This window comes from Psammomys obesus, unplaced genomic scaffold (assembly GCF_907164565.1).
Source record: "Psammomys obesus unplaced genomic scaffold, mPsaObe1.curated_primary_1811, whole genome shotgun sequence".
Taxonomy (NCBI): Eukaryota; Metazoa; Chordata; class Mammalia; order Rodentia; family Muridae; genus Psammomys; species Psammomys obesus.
Window position 1 is genome coordinate 7,385,748 of NW_026590663.1, and position 20,703 is coordinate 7,406,450.

Below are 20,703 nucleotides of genomic sequence, written 5' to 3' on the forward strand. Positions count from 1 at the left end.
AGGGGCTGGGGCGACGGCTCAGTTGTTAAGAGCAATTGTTGCTCTGCTATTGTATCCAGGTTCGATTCTGGCACCCGCATGGGAACTACTGTTTCCAACTCCAGTCCCAGGGAACACGAAAACCTCTTCTTTTTTTAGAAATCTTTTTTTTTAATGACTTTTTTGGTTTTTTTTTAAAATAATTTATTTAATTTTTTGTTTTATGTGCATTTGTGTGAAGGTGTCAGATCCCTTGAAATTGGCACTAGACAGCTGTGAGCTGCCATGTGGGTGCTGGGAATTGAACCCAGGTCCTTTGGAAGAGCAGGCAGCGCTCTCAACCACTGAGCCGTCTCTCCAGCCCCCTGGCAACCGGCATACATATGAAGCACAGACAAACATGCAGGCAAAACACCCATACACATAAAATGGTTTCTTTCTTCCTTCCTTCCTTTCTTTTTTTTAGTTTAAAAAAAAAAAGAAAAGAGAAATTCCTTTTTATTAAATTCCCTGGGCCTCACACAAAAAGAAAAGATGAAAGTTGGAGGGGGGGGAGGTTATTGAGAAGGAGTCTAGTGGAAGAAGGAGGGAATGAGGGAGGAGGAGTTGGAGGTGAGGTGAAAAATGAGTAAAATCCATTATATAAATGTATGAAATGGACAAAGAAACAAAAATTAAGCTCATCAAATATTAGTTCTGGAAAATCAACTGTAGCTATGGATCTTTCTGTCCTTCCCATAGCCACCTAGAAATAACAGCAATCACAGGATATCCTGCATTCAGAGGGAGCAAGGTAAAGAAATGAAGGATGTCTGTTATTAGCTTGATGTGAGAAGGTATCACGAATCCTGATCATAAGGCTAAAGAAGCATTCATAAACAGATTACTTCTAGAGTATAAAGCAGTAATTATGGAAGCGACAAGCCAACTCCCTAAACCCAACAGAAAGCAGTGTCCATTCCAGCTGCCCATACACACACAAACACACACACACACACACACACACACACACACACAATTCCAGGCTGAGAAACTTGTCATGTGAGACAGTTAAAGCCCCGAGGAATTCCTCCCTAGAGCCAGGCTCGTGGAGTAGCTACATGGACTTGAGCTCGGAGAGCGATTCAGGAACTCTGCATCACCCTTCTCATTCACAATTTACCACCATGAAGGAAAGCTCAAGTCGCTTAGGTTTAATGACGTCGTTCTTACCGTAGAGACATCATTTCTCTCCCAGAGAAGACTGCACAGGCAGATAATCAGGCCACCCCCGCCCTTCACAAAACAGATATCAATAATAAAAATAGCAAAATGCTTTATGTTAATGGTCAAACATCGGTCTTTCGGGTCCAAAGGTCTCTGTAACCAGGAAGAGCAGACTGATCAAAAAAAAAAAAGAACTGGGCAACTGATACTGCTTTGACCCAAGTTTTCTGAGAACTATCTTTCCTTAAAGAATAGAATTAACCTTTGCCAAGATCTACAGGGCAGAAAGCATTTCAGCTGAACTTCACTTTTCCTGTGAGGGTCATAACAGTGTTTCTGAATCTGCAGCAAATTACCTCCTTTTTCCTGTCCCTGCACAAGCACACACAACTGGGAATGGATCTTGGCAGAAATGCCTTGTATGGAAGCAGGCCGCTGGCTTACTGACTGAACGCTCCGTACAAAGCTAAGATTTCAATTCTTAATACGAGTTCGGTGTTGAGGGAAAGACAGGACAGTCACGCACTCACATTCTCGGGCCAACCTTAAGAGAGACTCATTTCTAATCCTGTCCTGGCCCAGAGCAGACAGCTTTGGAAGCCTTAAGACCACACGCTGCCCAGAACCCTGTTGGGTGGTAACAATGCGGGGGGGGGGGGGGGGGGGGGGCTGGTTCCAAGTTCTGAGATGAACGCACTATTCCACAGCCCTTTGGACAAACCATTACTGTTTCTAACTTCCTGGTCTCTTTGTAGGTTGACTTTTAGTGTCCCCAGAGATTTAGGACAGGCGTGGGCCAGACTGTGACGGAAAAGGAATACGTACAGTTACTGTGCGCGGGTTCCACAGTCAGATGGACCCCATGGGGGTCGCTTTTCCCCCTAGCTCTGCGCTAGGGCACAATAGGACATCTTATGTCTAAATACTCTGCCTTCTTCCCTAGCTTGCACCGCTTGGCCCAGCCTGTCTCCCTGACCTCCACACACACACCGTCAGAAGATGCGGTCCCAACAGCCCGCTGCAGTACCCCCAGAGCCCGAGGATGACGTTGCATTAATGGCACTTGGCAGAAAATCCCATCCTACTCTGAACTGCTCGGGGTTCAACCCAGTAGAGAAATAAACGAGAACGCAAGAGAGGAGGCAGCAGAAATCTGAGCCTGCCCTTCCCGCAGAAAAGAGGCATGGAGATGTCGGGAGTTGGAGAAAGGCATCTATCATCTCTTGCCAGAAGGCCACCAGCCCCCACCGCTTGGGAGCCGCAGTATCTCTTGTTTCTCGTCGGGACTGAAGTGTAGGATGGTGAGGATGGCCGTCAGCGTCTGCTGGCGGCCCAGGCTGTCCGGCAAGGTCAGGAAGCGGTAGATGATGTTTTTCAGGTACTCCAGGTTGGCTCCTTCCCTGCTCTGGTCCCTGGCGTTCTTCTCGATGTGGCTCTGAAGGGCTCCAACCTCCTCTCGGTGCCGCTCCTCCTCCTCCAGCAGCCTCTCCCGCAGCTGATGGGCCTCCACTTCCAGCCTGCGCTTCTGCTTCCTCAGTGATGTGATCTCCACCTCCTTCCGGGCCAGCTGCTCGGCATACAGGAAGAAAGTGGGCTCGTTGGCCGCCGCGAGCTGCAAGGCTTGGGTCAAGCTATCTGCGGAGGACGCGTCAGCTGGGTCCCCCGGACCTCCGGCAGCCACCCCGCCCACGGGGCTTCTGCGTCCCGGCAAGCCGGAGGACAAGGCCACAGAGCGCAGTTGCTCCAGCTCCAAGTCCTTCTCGGCCAGCACGGCCAGGGCCCGGTCCCGCTGCTTGTGCAGCTCCTCCTCCAGCTTCAGCGTGCGGTCCCGGAAGTCCAGCTGGCAGCGCTCCAGCTCCTGCCGGTGCTGCTGCTGCAGCCGGGCCAGCTCCTGCTGCCAGCCCTCGGCCTCCTGCTGGTGCTGGCACTGCAGCTCCTCGCAGGACAGCCTCAGCGAGATGTACTTCTCCTTCAGCTCGGCCAGCTGCTCCTGCGCTGCCTCCAGCTCCTTCACCAGCGTCCCGTCCTTGGTGTTCTTGCTCTTGAGCACCACCTGGGCCCTCATCTTATAACGCTCGAACTCCTCCTTCAGTTGCTTTAGCTCCTGTTGGTAGTAGAGCGCAGTGGCCTTCTCCCCGTCGGCGGCCTCGGAGTTGGACAGTATCTCGGGGTCACAGAGCTTCTCCACATCCAGGGTCACCTGACTCTTCCTAGCTGCGACCTGCAGGAGCCTCTTGAGCTTCTCCATCTTGTCCTTCAAGACATTGACGTCCAGACTGGACTCGTCTCCGTGGACGTCGAGGGAGGAGCGGCTAGAGGCTGCGAGGGCCAGCGTCTTGTTTTCCAGGTCCAGCTGCAAAATTCGATCTTTGAGCTTCTGGATGGCCAGCTGGTCTTTCTGTTTGGCCTTCTCATAGGTGCCCAGCAGCTCAGACACCTCGGAGATTTGATTCTCCAGGGCTGCCACCCTCTGCTCTTCCACCTGAGCCTGCTGCCGAAGCTGGTCCTCTACAAGGGCTGTCTGCAAAGCAAAGAACAGGTGACCGTGCATCCAGAAAAATAACAAAACCCTACAGTCAGCTGGGTGTGGAGGAGCAAGACAGAGGTGAAAGGGCACGGGACTGGGATGGCCTGGAACAAGTGGGAACTGGGTTTGTTTTAGCTGAAGTTCCTTGGGATATGTGCTCTTTTCTACAAGAGCCTTCCATCTTTCATTGCGATTAAATACAAAGTACATTCCTGTCAATTATGCGCTTTGCGGGTAACATTCTTTCCCTTTCCCAGTGCCCCTGGAAATGCAAAACCAACTTGGAATCCTCTCTTTGTAGAAAGGGAATGCCACAAAGCAGGTTTATAGGAAATGCTATAAAGCAGTTATAACACAGGCAAACCTCAGCTGAAGGCATACACAGACATCCCTTCCGGGAAAAATCCCCTTCGCTTCCTTCAGTCACTCTACCTGTAAGCACACACTTCTCAGGATACACACGACTGACTTTTCACTGCACGGCTGTTACTATATTGCCTCAACAATACAACTTGCAAGTTACCAACAGCTGGAGGCTTAGACAGAGCTGTCTGGCTTCCACCCAGAACACTAAGAAGGACACTACACAAAACAAGATTTCGTAGGACTCAGTAGTGGAATTTTCCCGTTGGCATCAACACATCAGCGTGCGTGTTGGGAACTCGGAACCTGCCTGCAATGCCAACGCTCAAGAGGCTAACAGGCAGCAGGAAATCCTTGACAAGAGAAACACCCTGCTTAGGCGGGGAGAGGGACGCCTTTAATCCTAGCACTTGGTAGGAAAAGGCAGGCAGATCTTTGGGAGGTTAAGGCCAGACTGGTTTACATGGTAAGACCCTGCCTGCCTCATGAAACACACACACACACACACACACACACACACACACACACACGTTATCTATTCTAATGACCAAAAGAGAAAAATAATAAATCTAATATTTCCTAGGTTAGTTGGAATGACTGTCCAAAGCCTGTGAGGATAATTACCTTCCTCATTTCTTGCTGAAGTTGGGCCTGGAAATGGCTTTTAAGACGGACGGCCTCTTGCTGAAGTTCTTGCAGCCGGGGATCTGGTCGATTCTTCTCATCTCGAACGGCCTGCAGCTCACCTCGCAGCTCCTCTACCTCTCGGGTAAGCTGCTTGGTCTGCAGTTCAAACCCTTCTATCTGCTCCACTGCGTAAGCCCGCCCTGCCAAGGCCTCTCTGGTCTCTTCTAAGCGAAGTTCCAGCTCCTGGCGCTGGGTCCTCTCCTCCTGCAACAGCTTCTGTAGCTCCCGCAGCATCACGGCGTGGTCACCCTGTTCCTGGGCACGGTCGTGCTGCTGCGTAATGAGCCGGGCTTTGGTTTCTGCGACCTGCTCCTGCAGACCCTTCAGTTCAGCCTCCAGACGGCCCCTCTCCTCCTCCGCCTTCTTATTGGCATCCTCTAAGTCCTGTTTCATCTTCTTCTTATCGGCGAGGTAAGAGGCCTCCATACGGGACTTCTCCTGGGTGACTGTGGCCAGGGAGCTGGTCAAGGTAGCCAGCTGAGTCTTCAGCTGGTGCAGCCTCTTGTCCATCTCACTACCCGCAGACGGCCCATCCCCACTGCTGCTACTCACGCCACTCTCCGACCCGCTGGCTTCTTCGGACTTTGGAGGAAGGGGCCCACGGGCCACTCTGTCTTCTTCGACCCCAAACTCACCCTTGATACTCGTGAGACTGGCTGCAGTGTCCAAGCTAGTGGCAGTTCCAGTACTATCCTCACTGTGAGTGGAGCACCGGTCATCCACGGAGTCAGGAAACGTGAGGCCTGACGGCTGCACACCTGCGAGGCTCACATCCGCCTCGTGGGATACCGACAGCACCTTGATGCTGGCCTCCAGGGCCTCCTTCTCCTTCAGCAGGCTTTTATAGGCACGGACCACGTCCTTGAGCCTTGCCTGGTACTGGAGAAGCTGCTTTTTCTGTGTTTCTATGGTCTCCAGGAGGTCCTTCTTGCTTGGGCCACCCCCAAAATTCATTCCAAACTTCTCCATGGGGTTTCTGGAGTGCGCTGCTCCACGTCAGCGCCGCGGCAGCCCCGGACAGAGCCACAAAAGCAGCCAGAAGTGAAGCAGATTGGATCGTCTGGCCACAGGCAGCACACTGGTCCAGCCAGCTGTCCGGGCGGGATGAGGGGACACGCTGGCCAAGCAAAAGGCGGGGTGACGGTGGCCCAGCAGGAGCACTCAGCCACGGCTCTCCAGTACTGGCCCAGAGGCTGCTCCGCCCTAAGCGCTCCGCTGGCCACCGCAACCTGGGCCCGCCCCTCTCGGCCCAGCATCAGCCCAGGGTTTACTCTATGCTCGGTTCCGTCACGATTTCCTAACTCTGGCGGTTCACAGCAGCGCTTCCGGGTCCACTGGAAGTGACGGGAGCAAAACGCCACAGACCCCGCCCCCAGCGGGCGCAAGGTGGGCGGGGCCTCAGCAGGCAGGGCGAGCTGGGGGCTTGGAACGGAAGTACCCGCAGCGGGAGTTGGGAAAAGCAAAGTCCCACACCTGGGCGGTGGTTCGGAGACGCCTAACTATGCCCTCAGGCTACCGCCAGTGAGCGACAGGGGGCGACGTCGTACTGCATTTGCCCTAAAAACCCCGACGAAAGAGGCGTCCAACTATTTGGGGCCATGTCCAACATGTCCTTAAAAAGCAACAGTTAGGACTCGTACTAGAAAACGAGCCCGGCACCTCGTTAACATAAAGCGTCCTAGTTCCCTTCCTCGGTTCTGCTTATACAGCTATAAGGTCCACCTTGATTACCAGCCTATGGGGGCGGGGAGGAGGGGCTCGCACAAGAGTTTCTGCTTATTTAGTCTTTGCAAAATTCTTTTCAGAGGGTATCAGCACCGCCAACAGTCATAGGAACATGCAATACCTGTGCGGTGTCACTCAGCTACTCAGTTTAGGAATGCTACCTCGGTCCGCCTCTCAAAACACTATGTGCTATCAACATCATGTAAACAAACGTAAGGCCTTGCCCCCAAGAAACGTGTCTGCAAGGAGGCAGACATGCAAACAGGCAGCTCCTGCCCTCATACTAGTACATGTGGGTATAGTCTAAGTGATACAGAAGAGACGGTGCGGCCTTCAGAAGGACAGGCTCTCGGGGGAAACACTTTGGAGGCTGAAGAATGGGAAGAGACGGCCAGGCTGGATGCAGGCGTGGGAGAGAAGCATCAAGGGAGGTGGAAAAGTTTACAAGGCTCGCTTTCCGGGGTATCCGGGAGTCTGACTTGCCCAGGGAGCTTTAGGAATCAATCCTAATCAGTTTAGGTCGCGGAAGAGGAGTGGCGACCGATGAGGCTGAAACAAACGGTAGGACCCGACTGAAAGGCTTTTAGGTTTCATCTTGGGTGACCAGACATTAAAAGATTTTAATCGCACAAGGACACCACCAAGACTTGTGGGGCCTCTGAGATGGCTCAGCAGTAAAGGCACTCTCCACCAAAGACCCGATATGAGTTACAGCACCAGGACAAATCTCCACAGGTTGTCCTCCGACCTCCACACACACCCCACACAAACAAGAAATAAAAGTGGGGAGGGCTAAGAAAAAAAAAAAAAAGGCTCCTTTGACACTGTGAAGATAAAAGGGAGCAGAAAGTCTGAGGAGGCTCTCTCAGAGAGCGCGTAGTGAAATAGGGACAACAGGGATGAAGAAAGTGTATCTGTACTAAGAAATCTACTCGGGATGCCAAGGCAGCAGCATGTCTGTGAGTTCGAGACTAGCCTGGTCGACACAGCAAGCTCCAGGCCACCCAAGGCTACATAGTGACATGATGGACACGGTGTCTCAAAACAAAAGAGAGTAAGCTCCTTGGAGAACCTTTGGAAAGGACTTCCCGGCCCCGTCAAAGCCTTCTTGGAAATGCAAGCCGACGACTGAAGAGCATGCAGTCACTGGAGACCCGGGTCAACTCCTGCAAGCCTTCCCTGGGAGGGCTGCCAGGCCTCGCTGGGCTTCAGTTCTTCCGCATACGCGCCTGGGGGCGGGACTGGGCGGGCTGGAGGGGCGGGGCCACGTGACGTCGGGCGGGCCCGGACGCGCGGAGGCGGTGGCGGCGGCGGCGCCTCCTCCTTCTGCTGTTGCGCCCCATCCCCCCGCGGCCGGCCGGTTCCAGCCCTCACCCCGCGTCCCCTGCCCGCGCCCCCGCCCCGGGCCCCACCATGGGCCTCACGGTGTCCGCGCTCTTTTCGCGGATCTTCGGGAAGAAGCAGATGCGGATCCTGATGGGTGAGGCACATCGAGCGCGCGGCCCGGATGGGGCGCCGGCCCCGCCGCAGCCCTCCCGCCTCCGCGTTCCTCCGGGCCCCCTTCACCCGGTACCCCGATCCCGAGACACCCCACCTCCAGAGCCTCTGGGGGCGCGCTCCCGTGCAGGCCGGGATCCGTAGTGTCGGCCTCGGGCCTGAAACCCGGAGCTGGGGCCTGGGTGGGGTGACGCTTCCTCCGCCCCAGCCGGGCTGCTGAGAAGGGAGGATTCCGCCCTTGGAAACGACTTTTCAAAGGGACGCGGCCTTCCTCCCGGGCCCCCTACCTCCCAAGCCCCTCTCGCCCCTCGGCCACTTGAGGGGCAGGAGTTGGCACTCGCCACCCAGGCTGCCCTCGAGGCCCGGAAGGTGGAGAACAGCGCGCACCTGGAGGCGCTCCGGCTCTCCGCCCCCGTCACCATCAGCTGGCCAGGCCTCTCGCTTTCCCTGGTCTCTAGGGGGCTCCCTAGCCTCCGTTGCCATTCTGTGTCCCTCTCCGTTGCAGTTGGCTTGGATGCGGCTGGCAAGACTACCATCCTGTACAAACTGAAGTTGGGGGAGATTGTCACCACCATCCCCACCATAGGTGAGTCTGGGCAGCGGCAGTGGGGACGTCGCTTCGGGCCTTCCCGGTTCAGCCGAGGCCCTTGTTTGTTCCTGACCCTGACACCAGATAAGGCCACTTGAGAAGTAGGTCACGGTATCTCTACGAGCCTGATGGTGCCTGGGGCGTGGACCATGAGCCTAGCATATCTGTTGACCTCTGGATTCCATTCCCCTTGGCCTTGGTGGTCATTGCCTTCTGGGTTTGTGTGCCTGCAGGGATCCGAGTGGTTTTAATGAGTTTCTCTCAGGATCTTTTTTTTTTTCTCTCTCTCTCCTTAAAATTATCTGCAGGCTTCAATGTGGAAACAGTGGAATATAAGAACATCTGTTTCACAGTCTGGGATGTCGGAGGCCAGGACAAGATTCGGCCTTTGTGGCGGCACTACTTCCAGAACACTCAGGTGGAGTGAGCATGGAGGTGGAGGGACAGCCTATGGGAGAGGGTGTTAGACCCAGACTGCGCTGTTGGCCGAATCCCGTCCCTGTCCTCTTTGTTTAGCTAGGTTTTGCTCATCCTTAGGAATTCCCCTAGCCTTGTTCTGGGAAGCAGAGTTCTAGGCCGGACTGTCTAATGTAGCTCTCAACAGCACCTCTTTCAGCATGCTCCTCCTCTTTACAGTGGTCTCTACAGTCCCCTAATAGACGTTTACTAGGATGAGAAAGGCTAGTAGAGCGCAAGGTGGGGGAAGCGACAGCAGGCCAGCTTAGGACCGCACCTAGGTGGGAGTGACCCCTTCTGCTTCCTCCCTTCCTCACCACCCAGGGCCTCATCTTCGTGGTAGACAGTAATGACCGAGAGCGGGTCCAGGAGTCTGCTGACGAGCTCCAGAAGATGGTAAGTATCCAGATCTGGGACCTGAGCCCTGATGATGGGCAGATGTTCCGTGAGGTGGCTAGAAGTCCAGCACCCTGGGGAATGTGAGCTTTTCTTCACCGCAGTGGACAAGGATTTTCTCACCCAGTTTGGACAGGACTTTTTTATTTAAATACGTTTCCATGAGTATTTTATTTTATAAAATATATAAATATATAAAATATATATTTTATAAAATATAAATGTATTTTATTTAAATACGTTTCCATTTATTTAAATACGTGAGTCTAAGGAGTTGGGAAGAGGAGGGGTTCTCTGTGGTAAAGAGAAACAGCATCTCACACTTGTTTTATTTTGTTTTCCTGTTTGAAATTCTTGTCATTTCAGCTTAGAGCAAATTCTTAAATTAGAAGGTTTTTTCCTGGAAGTAAAGTTCAGGGGTTTTGAGCTCACTTATTACTGTGTTGTGTGCAGCCATAAGCTACAGCGCGCACTGTAGCTTTGTTTTTTGAACAAAGGACCGGCAGCTAGGAAGGTGTGCTCCCCAGCTAGGAAGGTGTGCTCCCCAGTAGTGCAGTCAGCAAGGGGCCTTAGGGATCCTTGCAACCACCCTCTCCCCTCTCAGCTGCAGGAGGACGAGCTCCGGGAGGCGGTGCTGCTGGTGTTTGCCAACAAGCAGGATATGCCCAATGCCATGCCCGTGAGCGAGCTTACCGACAAGCTGGGCCTTCAGCACCTGCGTAGCCGCACGGTGAGGATCTGCCCCCTTTGTGCTGTCCAGCCTTCCCTCGGGAGCCCCGGACTGGACAGAGGTAGAAGGTATCCCTCTTCTTCCCGTGCACTGATCTCCTCCTCTCTTTCTTCCTACAGTGGTACGTCCAGGCCACCTGTGCCACCCAGGGCACAGGCCTGTATGATGGGCTGGACTGGCTGTCCCACGAGCTCTCAAAGCGCTAGCCAGCCAGGGGCAGGCCCCTGCTGCCCGGAAGCTCCCGCGTGCATCCCGGGACAAGCAGACTCCCGGACTCCTCAGGCAGTGCCCTTCTTTCCCACTCTTCCTCCCCACAGACAGGCCTCTGCTCCTGCTCCTGCCTGCATGTTCTCTCTGTCATTGGAGCCTGGAGCCTTGCTCTCTGGGCGCAGAGGGCTCTGCTCTCCTGCCTGCTGGGACCTGTGGAAGGGCTTCCTTGCCACGGCCCCCTCGTCCAGGGGAGGAGCAGGGATCTGGATTTAATTTCATTCTTTTCTGTTCTGGGTGTACCCTTGGGGCCAGGATTGGGGGGAGGAAAGTGAGGGCTCCGGGTGGTGCTATGACATGGAACTGGATATTGAGTAATAAATTTGCTGTGGTTTGTACCTGGTGTTGTCTGTGGCCTGGAAGTTGGGAAGCTGAGTTAGTCTGGGTACAGAAAGATGATACGATACGGCTCAGAGCATCTGACGCTGTACGATCACACGCTCACCCCTTTCCTCCTCAGCTTCCCCCACAGTTTCCAGGGGAGGAAGTTCCACTTCTTCCTCAGTTCTGACGATGGTTATTAAGGGCATGAAGACCTTTTTCCCTCCACAAACCACACAGTCTGTCTCCTGTCTCTTGGCTGCTTAGCAGTTCGTGGTCGTAGCTGTGCACACGGGGGAGAAGAGATATTAAAAAGATAGCTCCCAGGACACACAAGAAGTGATCGATCTGGTCAGCCCACCGGCACGCATGCTTTAAATTACCGATGGTCCAGCGCCGGTCAGCATCTGTTCGCTGAACTTCTCAAGCAGGGGAGGAGTCTTCGCTGGGAACCCCTGGACTCCAAGTGGGAAGATCTCATCTATGTGGATCAGGAAGTACACGTGGAAGGCCAGGGCTCTGGGCTGTTCTCCAAGCAAGTTCATTCCGGCTGCCTTAAACAAGACCTGCTGTCACCCCGCTTCCTTTTATGTCCCTCTTCATATTCTCAGTTCTAGGTTTTCTCCTTGAGCTCTGCAGGAAGTAGTCCAGCAGAGCCTCGTGGGGGAGGAGGGGCTGGTGTCCTCTCTGGCAGGTCTGGCCTTCTGCCCAGCTAGTTGACCTGTAACTCAGCGGGGATTGGTGAAGCACAGTGCTGGGCTTTCCTCCACCTTGGCCATTGTTTCTGAGCCTGTAAGGTTGTAAAAGTAATTTCATTCTCAATGGTTATGTATCCAGTTTCCTTGCCTTTTCAACAAAATAATTTCCAGATCATTTGACCCTGTCTTCCTAAAGTCTGTAAAACTAATAGATATTTTTTTCTCTTGGCTGACTTGAACTTTACAAAAAAAAGGCAACTTGAGTCACCGAGAGCCAAGCAGAACCCCCTTGTTAGGAAGTCAATAGGTCGATTCCTATCTTGTTAGGGAAGGGAGGGACAGATCTAGAGCTACAGGCTGCAGTACTGACTCCCAGTTTGATCCTACCTCATTACTTGGAGTTAGTCAGGAAGAAAAATGCCAAAAGCTCTGGGTCACTCCTTTGGCCCTTGGATTGGTGCTGCTAAGCCAGTGCCTTTCCGCATTGTGGCTGGACAAAAGGCAGCCTTTAGCTGACTTTACAGTCACAATGCGCACGGGTCACAAAGGTGCCGGCCCTATGCCAGACCCCTGCCTGGGATGTTTCTCGGCTTCTGGTGGGTGCTGCGGGCCTCATTCCCGGCCATATGGCCTGTAGGATCTCACCACTGGGGGGAAGCCTGGGCTGGACAAAGTCATCTCCTGTGGCACTGGCCACATGGCTGAGGTGGATTGGACACACAGACATCCAAGAGATGAGGACCTGAGGGTTGGGCTCATCAGCTGGGCAGGAAACTACCTCGCCTTTGAAGCATATAAGAATACAGTCACAGCTACTGCAAAGAATTTGGGCAGGAGACAGGTAACAAGGCAAACCTGGACTAGAGCCAGTTTTCTGAGTGGCAAGATTGTGTGTGTGTGTGTGTGTGTGTGTGTGTGTGTGTGTGTGTGTGTTGCATGTCATGTCCATCCTAAGCACTGGCACAGTCTCTTCTGTTGCCAGGCCAAGACACTTCTCCAGCAGGCTCCTGATCCCAGGTCTTCATTGCTCCGCCTTTCAGACTTGTTTTCCTAAGGTGCAGTCTCAGCGCTGGCCTGCCTGCTTCACCTTCAGTGTTTCCTACATTCCGTGCCAGCACAGCGTGCTGGTTTCATCACAAAGCGGAGACGGAGGGGGTCCAGCCTAGAAGGCAGGACCAGGGGTCCACAGGAAGGGGTACCACAGTACACGGCCCAAGTGCTTGCTGACTGCTCTCTGTTTTAAAGAGAAAATAGCAGCAAAGTCTTCTCCCATTCAACCAAGGTTTTCCCAGCGCACCTAACAATTGTCTCTAGAGTCAGGATGCCTTTCTTGATCTTCTCCTGTTGGAGAAGTGGCTTCTGCAGGGGAGGTGCTGGTATTGTACTATCCAGGGGCTGTAGGAAGAGGGAGAGACAGGAAGCGTAGAGCAAGGCTTGTTTTCTTTTAGGTAGTAAAGAATAAGGAAGGGAAAGAGGAAGGGTTAAGCTTCTCTGAGGTGATAACGTAGGATTTCTCATTGGTTTTGTGTATGTGTGTCCATACGCATGAGTGTGTGTTTGTGGTGCATATGTGGTGGTGCGCGTGTTTACGTGTGGTGTATATGTGTGCATGTGGTGCGGAGAAGGTGTTGGGGGAGGTGTGTGAGTGTGTGGTGGGTGTGGGTACAAGCCTGTGAGGTCAGAGGGCAACCTTCCAGAATGTGTTCTCTCCTTCCGCCTTGCTGAGCCAGTCTCTCGGTTTTGCTCACACTGTGCACTCCAGGCCATCAGCCGTGAGCTCACAGGAGGCTGTCCTGTCTCTGCCTCCCGTCTTACCGCAGGAGTGCTGGGCTCCTGTGCTTGCCACTGTGCCTAGCTTCTTAGCGTTGTTCCGCATTTTGAGTTACGCGCTTACTTCTGTATGTGTGTGCGTGCGCATGGTGTGCCATGGCGCACACGGGGAACTCAGAGGACTACTTGCAGGTCTCAGCTCTTTCCTTCACGTGGCAGCCGGGGATCAAACTCCGGTCATCAGGCAGCAGGTGCCTTTACACAGTGAGTCATCTCACCAGACTGCAGCGAGTTTTGTTTTGTTTTTTAAGATTTATTTAGTCTGTGTACAGTGTCCTGTCTGCATGTACACCTGCATGCCAGAAGAGGGCAGCAGATCTCACTGTAGATGGTTGTGAGCCAGCATGTGGCTGCTGGGCATTGAACTCAGGTTCTCTGGAAGAGCAGACAGTGCTCTTTACCTCTGAGCCATCTCTCCAACCCTGCATCTAGCTTTTTAAATGTGGCTTCCAGAGACAGACCTCAGGCTGTCAGGGTTTTGGGGCTAAGCTGTCTCTTTCACTCCTGTGGCTCTAGAGGTGGGGAGCCCCCAAATCTTTTATCTTGTTCTGCTCTGAGTCAGGTTACACTGCAACACTGAGGGAAGTGAGGGCCACAGAGAAGCAGTGCTTATCGGCTTCTTCCCCACGGCTTGCCCAGGTTGATTGCTTATACCATCCAGGACATTTGCCCAGGGGTGACACTGTCCACTTCCACTGATGAAGTTCCAGTGGGCTGGCTGTGTACCCCTAGCTGATTTAGAACTGGCTCTGCAAACCAGGCTGGCCTTGGACTCAGCAAGATCCACCTGCCTTTGCCTCCTGCGTGCTGGAATTAAAGGCATGCACCGCCACCAGCAGCCCAGAAATCTTTTCATTCGTGTTAACTGGGCAAGAAAGCGTTCATATCAAGGAGATGCCAAGGCAGATGTGCCAGGGCGGGTGACTGCTCTTGTCGGAGGGCCAGTGGCGAGAGGGGGCGAGGTTTCGGTTGCTGACTTGGCAGTGCTTATCTCCCTTCTCTTCCTCAAACCTCCAGACCTGGGAGCTTCTAGTGAGCAACGAACAGGAGACGCAGGCAGTGGTGCGACTAAAGAGCTTGCAGGGCCTCTACCTGCTGTGCGAGGCAGATGGCTCTGTGTGCTATGGCAAGCCGAAGACCAGCCACCACGGATGCTTCCTTCTCCGTTTCCACCGAAATGGCAAATGGACCTTCCAGTGCATAATTTCCGGCCGCTATCTGGAGTCTGACGGCGAGGATGTATTCTGCAACTCCAGGGTTCTCTCAGCGTACCACATGTGGACGCCCAGGCCAGCCCTGCACGTCCACGTGATGCTCTACAGCCCGGTCTACCACAGCTACGCCCGAGCTGACCACTCCGTGGGCAGGGTCTGGATGGACGCAGGAGTCCCTTGCCTGGAGGAGTGTGGTTTTGTGTTACATTTCCAAGACGGATACTACCACCTGGAGACTTCTACACACCATTTCCTGTCTCACGTAGACCGGCTGGTCTCCCAGCGCTCATCAAAGACAGCTTTTCACATGCAAGTGCGGCCTAGAGGGCTTGTGGCGCTGTGTGATGGAGAAGGAGGCTCGCTGTATCCGCAGGGTTCACATCTCCTCCTGGGCCTGGGCTCCAGTCCCGTGAGTGGTGAGGAGTGGTTCATTCTGCAACACTTTCCAACCTGGGTCAGCCTGAGGTCAAAGAATCGGAGGTTTATCTCAGTCATCTACGGCAAGTGCTGGGTCCAATACCACCATGCGTGTGCGTGTGCGTGTGCGTGCGCGTGTGTGTGTGTGTGCGTGTGCGTGCGCGTGCGCGTGCGCGTGCGTGTGCGTGTGCGTGTGCGTGTGTGTGTGTGTGTTGGTGGGGGTAGGTGCTAAAAGAAGAAATCTCGTTCAGGATGTGTCTTAGTTTCTTTCAGTTACGGTGATAAACGCCATGCCCAGAAGCAGCTTGGGAGGAAAAGAGTTTGAGGGTCTTTTTTGTTCTTTTGTTTTAGAGTGTCTTGTTTTTGACTCACACTGAGGGAATTGGGGGCAGGAGCTCAACCACAGAGAAATGGTGCTTGTGGGCTTGCTCCCCGTGGCTCCCCGATGGCTTTCTTACACCATCCAGGAACATTTGCCCAGGGTCGGCACTGCCGGCATGGGGCCGGGCCCCGGGCCCTTCCATGTCGGTTATTAATCCAGAAAATGCTCGCAGCAGAGTTGCTTACAGGAAATCTGATGGAGGCAACCCCTCAGTTAAGAGTCCCTATTTGTGGGGACTCCAGCTTGTGCTGAGTCAGCAGAATACTAACTGGCACAGGACAGGCAAGAAATTTTGAGCCTAGTCCTAAGAAAGATCCTGGGACCCCAGAGAGACAGCTTGTGAGTCAGCTGAAGAGATGGCTTTAAGGGAGGGTCACCTGGGCTTGGCCAGAGTATTATGGTCCCGCACAAGGCTGAGGAAGGGAAACCCACCAGCAAGCATGGAGAAGGGCCCCAGACTGAGCTAACATGGCACCTGTACCCTTTCCCTCCAGACGCCGAGGTGTGCGCTGCCTCTGAGCGCCTGACCCCAATGTCGTTGTTCCAGTATGAATGTGACCGTGAGAACGTTAACTTACAGCTTCGTTCAACCAACGGCTACTACCTCGCTCAGGTGAGGCTTTGGTCTTCCATGCAGAGAATTGTAGACTCCGAGCGCTCCCTGTGCAGACACAGTTTCTCTTCCACAGTGTGCATGGCCAGATAAGATTAGCTGGGCTGTAGAGCCCAACCCAGTAGACACTCATCTTTACCAGCGAGCCTTCTTTTCTTACAATGAAAATATAATTTTAATAAGGCATAATTAAAACATGTAATTTGTTATACATGTAGTATACATTATATGTTGAGTATAATATATGACTAATATAAGTTATGAATGGTATAAGTTTCTTGGATAAATTGACCTACTTTAAGTGTAAAAATTCAATATACTTCAACAAATGTACATAACCATGAAACCATGCTGTCACCATACCACAAGTTTCAGAGGCGTTCTGTCACCATACAAATTCCCGACTACCTCTTCACAGTCTTCCTCTAGCCTTAGCCTTCTCACACCACTGGCGTGTGTTTGTTCTGCCATTATAGATTAGATTTGCCTGCCCCGGAATTTCACCTGGGTGTAGCCCTATGGCATATGTACGATACAAACTTCTTTAGGAGACAGAGCTCACTGTGGCTTTTACCAAGACCTACCCGTGTCACTGCACGTGGCGGTAGTTCCTCAGCTGCCCGATACTCTGTCTTACCACTGTAAGCATCGTCTGTTTATCCGTTCAGTTGTCCAACAGTTGGGTTCTTTACAGTTTGGTTTCTTATGAATAAAGTTGCTGTGAACATTTGTGTAGAAGTCCTTCACAGGCTTTTATTTTTTATATATCTTAGAGAGACACCTAGGAGTGGAACTCCTGAGTCACACGATAGATGTGCATTTCATGTGTCAAGAAAGTGTCAAACGGTTTTCAGCTGGCTGTGATGCCTGGAAACCCTGCACTTGGGAGGTAGAAGCAAGTAGATCAAGACAGGTGGATCAAGAGTTCAAGTCAAACCTTGGTTATATATCGAGTTTTAGGCCAACCTAATTAAATAACAAATCCTAATGAAAGAAAAATCAGGACAGAAAATATCAGTTTTCTGAAGTGACTATAGACTTTTCCATTCTTCCGGCAGGGTGGGAGGGCTCTACTTGTTGCCTAACCTCATCAGCACTTAGTAGTGCCTATCTTTTTCATTGTGGCTACTCCAGTGGCTGCGGAACATCTTACTGTGCTTCAGTTTGTGTTTATATTATTTATAAGTGGTTTATCTAAGCATCTCTTCAATATCTGTTTGCTAATTGGATGTCTTTTTTGCTAGGTGTCTTCCAATTTTTGCCCACTTATTACTGGAACTGTGGTCTTATAACTGAATTGTATGAGATCATCATATGTTCTAGAGCGAAGTCCTTTGCCCAGTCTATGTACTGCACGTGCTTTCTCCAGTCTGTGCCTTGCCTTTGCATTTCTCACCTGTTTATTTATTATTTGGTTGGTTGGTTGGTTAGTTTTGGTTGTTTTGAGATGTAACTCTGGCTATCCTAGAACTCACTATTTAGACAAATCTGCTAGGATGAAAGGCCTATACCACCACACCCAGACCCTTTGCAAATTTTACGACTTTTTTTTAAACAGGGTTGTTCTTTTTGTTTTAATTCACAAAGTCCAGTTCACCACATGTTTAATGCTGAATCCTTTTCCATCCCAGTAAATCACTGTTCAAGCCCAGAGCTGCAAAGGGTTTCTCTCAGGTCTTCTAGATGTTTATAACTTTTCACTTTAAACATTTGAAAATTATTTTGGATTTGGGGTGAAAGTTTATTTCTCTTCTTATAATATCCCATTTTTTAATGCTTTTTAACCGGCTTACACAGCAGAGTGATGGAAATAGGAGAGCTGAGGTCACAACAGTATTTTTGTGGAGATATTTTTTTTTTCTTTTATTACCTTACAAAGAGGTTTTTCAAGCATAAAGCATACTCTAGAAAATTACAGAGGCCGGGGAGGGAGAGGGAGAGGAAATGGGAATGGGGTCCAGGACTAAAGTTGACGTATAAGAAGCTGGGGTTGTCGTCCTTACTCCTGGTTCCTGGTCCCCTCGTTCTCTCCAGAGGCGCCACAGGGCAATCATCGCGGACGGGCACCCCGTGGAATCTGAAACCTCCTTCCGTGCACACTGGAATTGTGGGAAAATCATCCTGCAGGCCTCCAATGGGTGTTTCCTGAGCATTGCATCCAACGGCCTGCTGATGGCAAGTGCCACCACTCCAGGTGAACCAAGAGCCACCACCCTCCCGGGCTAAGACACTACAACTTTTAAATTTGTATTTGTTACTGTTGCATAGCAGAGAGCGAGAATGGTTACAGAGGTCAGACCCAGAGGGCGACCCTGGGGAATCAGGTCTCTTGGTTTCCCCACTTCACTGTGGGCTCCGGGGATGAGGCTGGGTCGGGTCGTTAGGCGTCTGCGGCAAGTGTTTTCACCCGCTGGACCATTTTTTAAAAAGGTATTGGAAGCACTGAGTTGAGATCAAGAGCTGAGGGCGTGTGTATCTGTTCTGTTGCTGTGTGCTTGGAACAGAGCCTCTTTGAATTTAAGTGTTAAAGTCTGTGACGAATGATTCTGTTCTATTGCTTCACAGGTTGAGGTGGGGATTAAGTAAATTAATACATTTCACAGAAAAGAGAGTATTTAACTTTCTGCGCTCCAAGCCGTGCTGGGTGCCCTTCCCATCATTTCACAAGCACCTAGTAAGACCTGGCCCCTAACAGGTGCTTCTGCGGATAACCCCTCCCTGTCTCTTTCAGGCTCAAATGAGGAGCTGGGGATTCGGTTTGCCAACCGCTCCTTTCTCCTCCTGCGCGGCCGGTATGGGTACGTGGGCTCCTGCTCAGACCGTGACCTGATGCAGTGCGACAGGGATCAGCCTGACTGCATTCAGCTGTTGCCCTGCCACCAGGGCATCTATCACTTCCAGGGTGAGTGGTCCCTCGTCCTGCCCAGCCTCAGCCCCAGGCCAGCCTCAGGATCCGCTCTCCTGGCACCACTCCTCCCGAGAAGGGAAACAGGTTTCAGTTTTTCAGACGTCAAGGCTCTAGAGTGGGTTTAGCAGAAAAAGGTTTGGTGAGGTTCCCACTGGTCCATCTCTATGAAGAACCTGCCCTGCAGACAGGATGTGATGGGTGGGGCGGGGGAGGGGGGGGAAGGATATGCTTCCGAATGGCCAACCAACCTGAGCTCTTCCCTTTCCAGCACAGGGTGGTTCCTTCTGGTCGATAACGTCCTTCGGCACCTTCCGCCCCTGGGGAAAGTTTGCCCTCAACTTCTGTATAGAACTTCAAGGAAGCAACTTGCTCACGGTGCTGGCACCCAACGGTTTCTACATCCGGGCAGACCGGAGTGGCACACTATTGGCAGACAGCGAAACCATTACAAAAGAATGTATCTGGGAATTTTAGGTAAGAGAGAGCCACGCCGAGTCAGGGAAGCGGCGCTGAGGCGCTGAGGAGGCTGGGGAGGAGGCTTGTCATGCAAAGCCACCATGCAGGAGTGTGCGGTACAGATGATCGACAATTTCCAGGCGTTTGTTCCAAATCTGCACCTTTCCTTCCAGGCTTCTAAATCTGGTCTTGCTAGAGAGGAAGAGAAGCATCGTGTCCGAACTTCTCGGTATTATGCTGCACTGACTTGTGGGCCTGCAAGCACGCCTGTGCAAACCTATGTCTCCAAGATTCAGAGTTTTCCCCCATTTGGGGGAAAAAACAGGTGGCTTTGAGGATGTATGTAGATAAGGAGAGGTATTTCCAGCCTTACCCCCTTGGCTTCTCTCCAGCCCTGAATCTTCTCTGAAATAACATCCTTTCCCCCCAGCTTCCTAACGGAACGGTGACTTGATTTCAACCTTCCGCTCCTCACAACCAGCATGGCTGGGTCCCTGCCACGGTCTCCCTTCCAAGGTGATTCTTTCTGCCATTTCTTCCTTCCCAGCTGGATCACCACTGTCCTTCTGGATGGTCAGGGCCAGAGCTGTGCAAATTCTTGAGCCCTTCCTTAAGGATGCTTCTTGAGTGCACTGGGCCTTATAATTAAATCGGCAGTATCGGTGCCGCTGTAACTGGCCCTTGGTCACAATCCCTGTCCCCAGCTTTCCTCCCCATCCAATCCCTTCCGCACCAAGCCTGTTCTAACATGCTACCTCTGTTTCACCAGTCTCCAGGATCCTTGTTCTTAATCCTGACCTCTTACGAGCCCTGTCTTCCTGGTCTGGAAAGTCAAATGAACATCTTAGAGAGTACTTCAGGTTTGTTTGTTGTTGCTACTATTGTCGTCATATAGTCCAGGCTGGCTTTCAGCTTACTCTGTAGTCGGGATGACTTTGAATCAGGATCCCCCTGCCTCAACTCCTGAGCACTGTGCACACTCAGCCGTGCCTGGTCCTATGTGGTATGGGAGACGGAAGCCAGGGTTTCATGCACGAAAGGCAGTTATTCTTCCAGCCGGTACCTTAGGGAGACCACTTTCACATTTGAAGACCTTCGTGTCCTTGTACATAGCATAGAAATAACCTATTTCATAGGTATTATCAAGGCTGGAAGTCAGTTAAAAACAGCTATCTATATAGACCCTACACATATGTTCAGTCTTCTCCCCATATTCTCTACACAGCCGCCTTACTGTGCTGTGAAAAATAAAATGAAATCCCATCAGGCTTCAGCTTTCTTATCTATGTCATGAAGAGCTTGGTCTGACGTAAATTTCCCAGGCTCCTTCCAAGCCCCACATTCTAGTAGACAATGTTCTATAGTGTATAAAAGCTCAGTTCTAGATGCCTCAAATCTGTCCTGTGAAACAAGAATATGGAGGGGATGGTGAGGATTACGTG

The 20,703-nt window shown here is 52.0% G+C and overlaps 3 protein-coding genes across 3 annotated transcripts; 2 read left to right on the forward strand and 1 right to left on the reverse strand.

The window, feature by feature from the left end:
• Nucleotides 1–2,384: 2,384 nt before the first annotated feature.
• Gcc1 (GRIP and coiled-coil domain containing 1) lies at nucleotides 2,385–6,191 on the reverse strand. Its single transcript, XM_055608219.1, has 2 exons — nucleotides 4,700–6,191; nucleotides 2,385–3,706 (listed from the first exon to the last, which is right to left on the reverse strand). Exons 1-2 carry the CDS (start codon nucleotides 5,729–5,731, stop codon nucleotides 2,402–2,404), a joined length of 2,337 nt encoding a protein of 778 aa, XP_055464194.1. The 5' UTR covers nucleotides 5,732–6,191; the 3' UTR covers nucleotides 2,385–2,401.
• A 1,587-nt stretch (nucleotides 6,192–7,778) lies between these two features.
• On the forward strand, nucleotides 7,779–10,760 carry Arf5 (ADP ribosylation factor 5). Its single transcript, XM_055608230.1, has 6 exons — nucleotides 7,779–7,967; nucleotides 8,490–8,570; nucleotides 8,882–8,991; nucleotides 9,354–9,425; nucleotides 10,030–10,155; nucleotides 10,275–10,760. Exons 1-6 carry the CDS (start codon nucleotides 7,901–7,903, stop codon nucleotides 10,359–10,361), a joined length of 543 nt encoding a protein of 180 aa, XP_055464205.1. The 5' UTR covers nucleotides 7,779–7,900; the 3' UTR covers nucleotides 10,362–10,760.
• A 1,378-nt stretch (nucleotides 10,761–12,138) lies between these two features.
• Nucleotides 12,139–19,279, forward strand: Fscn3 (fascin actin-bundling protein 3). Its single transcript, XM_055608233.1, has 6 exons — nucleotides 12,139–12,282; nucleotides 14,289–14,985; nucleotides 15,779–15,897; nucleotides 17,932–18,091; nucleotides 18,629–18,799; nucleotides 19,074–19,279. The coding sequence occupies exons 1-6, from the start codon at nucleotides 12,139–12,141 to the stop codon at nucleotides 19,277–19,279; spliced, it is 1,497 nt and encodes a 498-aa protein (XP_055464208.1).
• The last annotated feature ends 1,424 nt before the right edge of the window (nucleotides 19,280–20,703 follow it).

Bases quoted from the DNA above. Each gene is read 5' to 3' on its own strand.
- Gcc1 (XM_055608219.1), bottom strand. From the start codon at position 5,731: ATGGAGAAGTTTGGAATGAATTTTGGGGGTGGCCCAAGCAAGAAGGAC. The intron at 3,707-4,699 runs GTAATTATCCTC...TTTGCTTTGCAG, and splicing joins TTCAGCAAGAAATGAGGAAG to ACAGCCCTTGTAGAGGACCA.
- Arf5 (XM_055608230.1), top strand. From the start codon at position 7,901: ATGGGCCTCACGGTGTCCGCGCTCTTTTCGCGGATCTTCGGGAAGAAG. The intron at 8,571-8,881 runs GTGAGTCTGGGC...AATTATCTGCAG, and splicing joins CACCACCATCCCCACCATAG to GCTTCAATGTGGAAACAGTG. The intron at 8,992-9,353 runs GTGGAGTGAGCA...CTCACCACCCAG, and splicing joins ACTACTTCCAGAACACTCAG to GGCCTCATCTTCGTGGTAGA.
- Fscn3 (XM_055608233.1), top strand. From the start codon at position 12,139: ATGGCTGAGGTGGATTGGACACACAGACATCCAAGAGATGAGGACCTG. The intron at 12,283-14,288 runs GTAACAAGGCAA...TCAAACCTCCAG, and splicing joins AGAATTTGGGCAGGAGACAG to ACCTGGGAGCTTCTAGTGAG. The intron at 15,898-17,931 runs GTGAGGCTTTGG...CGTTCTCTCCAG, and splicing joins ACGGCTACTACCTCGCTCAG to AGGCGCCACAGGGCAATCAT.